This window comes from Bombina bombina, chromosome 1 (assembly GCF_027579735.1).
Source record: "Bombina bombina isolate aBomBom1 chromosome 1, aBomBom1.pri, whole genome shotgun sequence".
In the NCBI taxonomy this organism is placed as follows: domain Eukaryota; kingdom Metazoa; phylum Chordata; class Amphibia; order Anura; family Bombinatoridae; genus Bombina; species Bombina bombina.
The window spans coordinates 1,446,663,725-1,446,671,606 of NC_069499.1; the positions used below are offsets into that span (position 1 = coordinate 1,446,663,725).

A 7,882-nucleotide genomic window follows, 5' to 3' on the forward strand; every position below is an offset into this window, starting at 1 on the left:
AAGAAGCTAAATAAAATGACACGATAAGTCAGAAGAGTCTCAAAAAACAAACAAAAAAAAAAACAAAACAAAAAAACACATTTTGACATGATGCCATAACTATGACTCAAACCGAAAAGATTGATTGAAGCAACGAAATGTATATAAAACGTAACATTTATTAAACAAATGTTAAAATTCCATGGAGGGACAGGAATCAAGTACAAAAACAGGAAAAAAAACAGTATACGCGTTTCAGCTTGTTGCCATATTCACTACTGCTAAAAATTATACTTGCATGCTGATTTAAAAAGGGTGTACTCAACACCCATTGGATAAAATTTAAACACACCTTTCCATGACGCAACTAAGTGTACCTGATAAATAACTAAATTCTACTATTGCTTAAGCTAAATTAGATTTAAATAGCAACACACAATGTAAATGAACTCTCTTCCACATATTGAACAATATGGTTGTAACAATAGCTGAGCACATAGGTAAATAAATGGATATATGTCTAGGAAAATATTACATGCATAAATTACAAAAATCAGTGATACAATCAGAATTAAAACAAAGAAAAATATGAGACATATATATATATATATATATATATATATATATATTCAGATCATAATTGATATTTCACAGGTCAAAAGAGAGGGGGAAGAAAGAAAATCAGTGAGTTAGACCAAAGTAATATATCAGAATACATAATGAGAGTATGGATAGTAAAGGGATAGATTATTCCCTGAGGAACCTTGGTAGATAACAAATATTTATAGCATTTCACGTTTCTCCAGGATCCTCTGTCTGTCTCCACCTCGTTTGGGGTAGGTTATTTTGTCTATTGCTAACCATCTAAAGGATGAAACATTCTTTTGATGTTGTGTAACAAAATGTTGTACTATCGGTGAAGTGGACTTGCCCACATAGATAGTGGACAAGTGTTCCCTTATACGAGATCTAATATCCAGAGTCGTGAGTCCAACATATTGAACATTGCACAAAATGCAAGTTATCAAATAGATAACAAAATTAGATTTGCAATTAAGACAATAGTTGATGTCAAATGACTGGTGCGTGACTGCAGATGTAAATACATCAGAGATAGTAATAAAATCACAGGCTTTGTATCTGTTGCTCCCACACCTAAACATACCTTTTGATGTCAACCAAGAACTAATTGTGGCTCGAGCATTGCTCAAAACTGTGGGTGACAGATAGTTACCCCATAACTATGACTTCAGGCTTATTTGCTTATTGAGCTCTTAGATGTGGGCATACCCAACAACACTTTGGGGTAAATGTATTAAATGGCGAGCGGACATGATTCGCTAAATGTAAAAGGTGGCGGACAGGTTAAGAAGCAGTGGTCTTATGACTGCTGCTTCTTAACTTCTGTTTCAGGCAAGGATTGGGCCTCCGGGATACCGGGAAAAATCACGGTGGGCCGGCTGCCGGTTGGTCGGCAGAGGCAGCTGCAGTGTGGAGAGCAGAAAAGCACAGTTGTGAGGGAGCGCAGCAGCAGAGCTACCAGCAGGCAAAAAACAGACTTACAGGCTAAGCCACTCATTCAGGCATGTCATGTGAACAACTTAGCAAATGAGGGTTGGCCGCAATGTCCGGTTGGGAGCGGAACGCCCGCCGCAGTGCTTGACTTAGGCTAAACTGACACTAAATTCCCCCTATTCCACCCCTCCATTTCCCTGTTTTACAGTTGAGTCGCGTAACAGGTCATTTTCCCTGCCCTTTCCAGGAGGAGGTGGTGCTTGGGCCGGTAAACTGTGCGATTTCGCCATTCCGGTAGTCGCTAGTAGTAGTGAGTGATCGTTGTGTGTGTGGTGTTCACCGGATAGTAGGCGGATGTACCAGGTGCTCCAGTAGGACACGCTCCGGGTTCGGGAGTGAATGAAGATGTCCATAGACAGTAGTAAATTCAACTAAATGACCCTGCACCAGCTCAATGAGCTGCTGGAGGATGAGACCAAGCTGGGACAGACAAATGGTCCAGGAGATGGATGAGGTGGGTGTCAGACGTTTATTTGTACCTAAGGCCAGTGTTTGCCTCTATACGCTTTTTTTATTATCAGAAAGGTTATTGTAAGAGGGGACACAATAGCTGCATTCACTGACACAAAAAAATCATGCCTTATATCAGATCAGCAATTAGCGATATGTTTGCATGAATAGGGAAAGTATTATAGAAGTCTGACTTCAGATATGAAGGATTAATCTAGTATGTTTGGAGTGAGTCTAACAGTTATATTAATAAAAACTTATACTGACATTGTCATGTGTGCAAGTCAGATCAACAGCATATATCTCTATGGGGGGGGGGGCTGGTCTTCTAACATTCCCAGGGCTTGTCTGGTTTCCCAGTCCGGCCCTGGACGAGCCTGAAACGATGGGCCTCTGAAGCATCATTCACTGCTTCATAAATGGAGCCCTGAACCAGTTAGTAGCCTCATTATTAGTAGTCTGAAGAAAATCAGTTTTATATACAGTCCTTCCCCTCTCCAAAAGAAAAAACAGCAACTGTAAACGGTCAACTGATACCTTGAAAATGCATAATGCTTGTTAACACTTAATTCCTTAAATACTTGAGTGGGTTTTCTCTCAAAATCCTGAGTCCTACTGCTGGCTTTAAAAATGTGAAAGCAGATGGAATCACTAGTGCCATTCTTTCCATGCTAACTGTTCAAGAAGAAGAAGGATTCAGTTACAACCTGCACTGTCTATCTATTCCTGCTGATCTGAAACACCAAATTGTTCTTTTAAACTAATATGCACTTTCCCTTTTTCTTTTACCTTGCACTGTTTTAGTATTTCCCTTGAATTAAAATTAATCTATGGAATAAGATATGACTAGTGTTCTATAAACTGTAATACATATAAAACTTAAATTCCTATGTGTCCAAGAAGTTTTTAAGTTTTTTCTGCTGATTTTTCCTTATTGTCAATTAACATGCGCCTAGATTATGAGTTGCGTGTTAGGGTAAAAAAGCAGCGTTAAGAAGTCCTAACGCTGCTTTTTTACGCCCGCTGGTATTACGAGTCTTGAAGGTTTAGGGTCACCGCACACTTCTTTGGCCTTACCGCAAAACGACTTACGTAAACTTTGTAAAGTCTTTTTTCTATGGGACTTCCATAGTGCCAGTATTACGAGTCTGTCCTGGGAGGCCAAAAAGTGAGCAGTACACCCTACCCCGTCAAGAGTCCTAACAAATTTAAAAGTCAGTATTTAAGAGTTTTATGGTACAACGCCGTAACATAAAACTCATAACTAAAGTGCTAAAAAGTACACTAAGACCCATAAACTACCTGTTAACCCATAAACCGAGGCCCTCCAGCATCGCAAACAATATAATAAAATTTTTAACCCCTAATTTGCCGCTCCGGACACAGGCGCCACCTACATTAAATGTATTAACCCCTAATCTGCTGCCCACAACATCGCCGACACCTACATACTATTTATTAACCCCTAATCTGCCGCCCCCATTGTAGTTAGCTATAATGTAACTAATAGTTACATTGTAGCTAACTTAGGGTTTATTTTTATTTTACAGGCAAGTTTGTATTTATTTTAACTAGGTAGAATATTTTTAAAATAGTTATTAACTATTTAATAACTACCCAGCTAAAATAAATACAAATTTACCTGTAAAATAAAACCTAACCAAAGTTACACCTAATACACTATAATTAAATAAATTAACTAAATTAAATACGATTACCTTAATTAAATTAAATTAGCTAAAGTACAAAAAACTCCCACTAAATTTCAGAAAATAATAAACAAATTACAGATATTTAAACTAATTACACCTAATCTAATAGCCCTATTAAAATAAAAAAAGCCTAAACTAAACTACCAATAGCCCTTAAAAGGGCCTTTTGCGGGGCATTGCCCCAAAGTAATCAGCTCTTTTACCTGAAAAAAAAATGCAAACAACCCCCCCAACAGTAAAACCCACCACCCACACAACCAACCCCCCAAATAAAATACTATCTAAAAAAGCTCCCCATTGACCTGAAAAGGGCATTTGGATGGGCATTGCCTTTAAAAGGGCAGTTAGCTCTATAACAGACCAAATTCCCTAACTTAAAAATAAATATCTGTTTTCTAAAAATAAAACCCACCCAATACACCCTTAAAAAACCTAACACTAACCCCCTGAAGATTGATTTACCGGGAGAAGACTTCATCCAAGCCGGGCCGAAGTCCTCAACGAAGCCGGGAGAAGTCTTCATCCAAGCCGGGCGAAGTGGTCCTCCAGACGGGCAGAAGTCTTCATCCAGACGGCATCTTCTATCTTCATCCATCCGGCGCGGAGCGGGTCCATCTTCAAGACATTCAACGCGGAGCATCCTCTTCATCCGGGGTCTTCTTACTGAATGAAGGTACCTTAAAGTGATGTCATCCAAGATAGTGTCCGTTAGATTTCGATTAGCTAATAGAATTCTATCAGCCATTCGGAATTAAGGTAGAAAAAAAATCCTAATGGCTGATGCAATCAGCCAATAGGATTGAAGTTCAATCCTATTGGCTGATCCAATCAACCAATATGATTGAGCTTGCATTCTATTGGCTGATTGGAACAGCCAATAAAATGCGAGCTCAATCATATTGGCTGATTGGATCAGCCAATAGGATTGAACTTCAATCCTATTGGCTGATTGCATCAGCCAATAGGATTTTTTCTACCTTTATTCTGATTGGCTTATAGAATTATATTAGCCAATTGGAATCTAAGGGATGCCATCTTGGATGACAATACTTAAAGGTACCTTCATTCAGTAAGAAGACTCCGGATGAAGGGGATGCTCTGCGTTGGATGTCTTGAAGATGGACCCGCTCCGCGCCGGATGGATGAAGATAGAAGATGCTGTCTGGAGGACCACTTCGCCCCGGCTTGGATGAAGACTTCTCCCTGCTTCGCTGAGGACTTTGGCCCGGCTTGGATGAAGACTTCTCCCGGTAAGTCGATCTTCAGGGGGTTAGTGTTAGGTTTTTTTAAGGGTGTATTGGGTGGGTTTTATTTTTAGGTTAGGGACTTTGGGCTGCAATAGAGTTAACTGCCCTTTTAAGGGCAATGCCCATCCATATGCCCTTTTCATGGCAATGGGGAGCTTAGTTTTTTTTTTAATAGTATTTTTTTGGGAGGGTTGGTTGTGTGGGTGGTGGGTTTTACTGTTGGGGGTTGTTTGTTTTATTTTTTATCAGGTAAAAGAGCTGATTACTTTGGGGCAATGCCCCTCAAAAGGCCCTTTTAAGGGCTATTGGTAGTTTAGGCTAGGGTTTTTTTATTTTGGGGGGCTTTTTTTATTTTAATAGGGCTATTAGATTAGGTGTAATGAGTTTAAATATCTGTAATTTGTTTATTAATTTCTGTAATTTAGTGTTTGTTTTTTTTGTACTTTAGCTAATTTAATTTAATTTAGGTAATTGTATTTAATTTAGTTAATGTATTTAATTATAGTTTAGTGTTAGGTGTTATTGTAACTTAGGTTAGGTTTTATTTTACAGGTAAATTTGTATTTATTTTAGCTAGGTAGTTAGTAAATAGTCAATAACTATTTACTAACTATTCTACCTAGTTAAAATAAATACAAACTTGCCTGTAAAATAAAAATAAACCCTAAGCTAGATACAATGTAACTATTAATTATATTGTAGCTAGCTTAGGGTTTATTTTATAGGTAAGTATTTAGTTTTAAATAGGAATAATTTAGTTAATGATAGGAATTTTATTTAGCTTTATTTTAATTATATTTAAGTTAGGGGGTGTTAGGGTTAGGGTTAGACTTAGGTTTAGGGGTTAACAACTTTAATTTAGTGGCGGCAACGTTGGGGGCGGCAGATTAGGGGTTAATAAATGTAGGTAGGTTGCAGCGACATTGGGGGCGGCAGTTTAGGGGTTAATAAATAGTATGTAGGTGTCGGCAATGTTGGGGGCAGCAGATTAGGGGTTAATACATATAATGTAGGTGGCGGTGGTGTCCGGAGCGGCAGATTAGGAGTTAATAAGTATAATGTAGGTGTCGGCGATGTTGGGGGCGGCATATTAGGGGTTAATAAGTGTAAGATTAGGGGTGTTTAGACTCAGGGTTCATGTTAGGGTGTTAGGTGTAAACATAACTTTTATTTCCCCATAGGAATTAATGGGGATGCGTTACCAAGTTTAACGCTGCTTTTTTGCAGGTGTTAGACTTTTTTTCAGCCGGCTCTCCCCGTTGATTCCTATGGGGAAATCGTGCACAAGCACATATGACCAGCTCACCGCTGAATTAAGCAGCGCTGGTATTGGAGTGCGGTAAGGAGCAAAATTTTGCTCAACGCTCACTTCTTGTCTTTTAACGACGGGTTTCTGAAAACTCGTAATACCAGCGCTGTAGGTGAGCGGTGAGGGAAAACTGCTCGTTAGCACCACACATCCTTTAACGCAAAACTCGTAATCTAGGCCATGGAATGTTAACAATAATGTAATTTTCCACTACATATATAAATCACTAAAAATGTATCCTTTTTCATTCTAGGAAATGTAAATCTACTGCAAGAATATTAATTTATTATTTTGGATATGGACAACAAAAACCAATCTCTGATCATAAATTTTATTATAACTGGATTTTCAGATATTAATGAATTTCAGGTTCTGCTCTTCGCCTTGTTGAGCTTTGCTTACTTTTTTACAATCAGTGGTAACCTTACAGTAATATCACTAATATGTATGCACCACCACCTCCATGTACCCCTCTATAGCTTTGTTGCCATACTTTCTTTTGTGGAGATCTGGTATACAACAGTCACAATTCCTAAAATGCTAAACAGCTTGATGGAGAACAAAATTATCTCTTATGCTGGATGCCTGATGCAAATCTATTTTCTCCATGTCCTTGGTATAACAGAGACCTACCTTTTAACAGCAATGGCCTATGATCGATATATGGCCATATGCAATCCTCTCAGATATCCAACCATAATGACTATTAAGTGCTGTTTACAGCTGGCAAGCTGTTGTTGGGTTCTTGGTTTCTTTGGACCTATAACAAAGATAGTCTTGCTTAATGAATTATCATTCTGTCATTCAAACAAGATTGAACACATATTCTGTGACTTCTTTCCTTTGATAAACTTGTCATGCACCAATGCCTCGCTCAATGTAACTGTGGACGTCACAATAAACTCTTTCCTTCTGTTTGTTGCCTTCTTCTTCATTATCTTATCGTATGTCAAGATAATTTCGGACATTTTAAAAATAAGCACAACACAAGGAAGAAAGAAAGCATTTTCTACTTGTGGTGCACACCTAACTGTGGTTCTACTATTCTTTGGTAGTGTAGCCTTTACATATATACGACTTACCAAAAAACGTTCTATCAGCTATGATCGAGTAATGGCTATTGTTTATACTGTTTTAACACCCATGTGTAATCCAATTATTTATAGTTTGAGAAACAGAGAGATAAAGGAAGTCCTCAAGAAAACATTTTTCAGAAGATCTAAACGACTAAAAAGTGATACCATACCATAGAGTTTATATCAGTATTGTATAATTACATATTCATTGTTGTTTATTACATTTCTGTGCTTTTTAATTATTAAACTGATTCTATTTGATATTAAATATAACAAATAATATGTAAAAAAAGAAAAACATTGTGCCATTTATAAATGTCATATATCAGACACAGTTTCTTGAATTCTATAGCCATCCTATTTGCATTTGGTCTTTGGATTTGTTCTCTTTTTTTTTAGACTTACGTTTTTCACAGAAACTCTCTTACTGTAATAACTGTGAATATTGTGTTTCCTCAATGGATTGTATGGCATACAAGGTAGATAGAGTGAGCTAATGAAAAATTCCATATTAACTTAATATTCAGGGTCTCA

The 7,882-nt window shown here is 37.6% G+C and overlaps 1 protein-coding gene across 1 annotated transcript; it reads left to right on the plus strand.

The window, feature by feature from the left end:
- The first annotated feature begins 6,569 nt into the window (after window positions 1-6,569).
- LOC128666251 (olfactory receptor 6N2-like) lies at window positions 6,570-7,523 on the plus strand. The gene has a single exon (XM_053720731.1). It carries the CDS (start codon window positions 6,570-6,572, stop codon window positions 7,521-7,523), a length of 954 nt encoding a protein of 317 aa, XP_053576706.1.
- The last annotated feature ends 359 nt before the right edge of the window (window positions 7,524-7,882 follow it).

Coding starts and splice junctions, on each gene's coding strand:
- LOC128666251 (XM_053720731.1), top strand. CDS start 6,570: ATGGACAACAAAAACCAATCTCTGATCATAAATTTTATTATAACTGGA.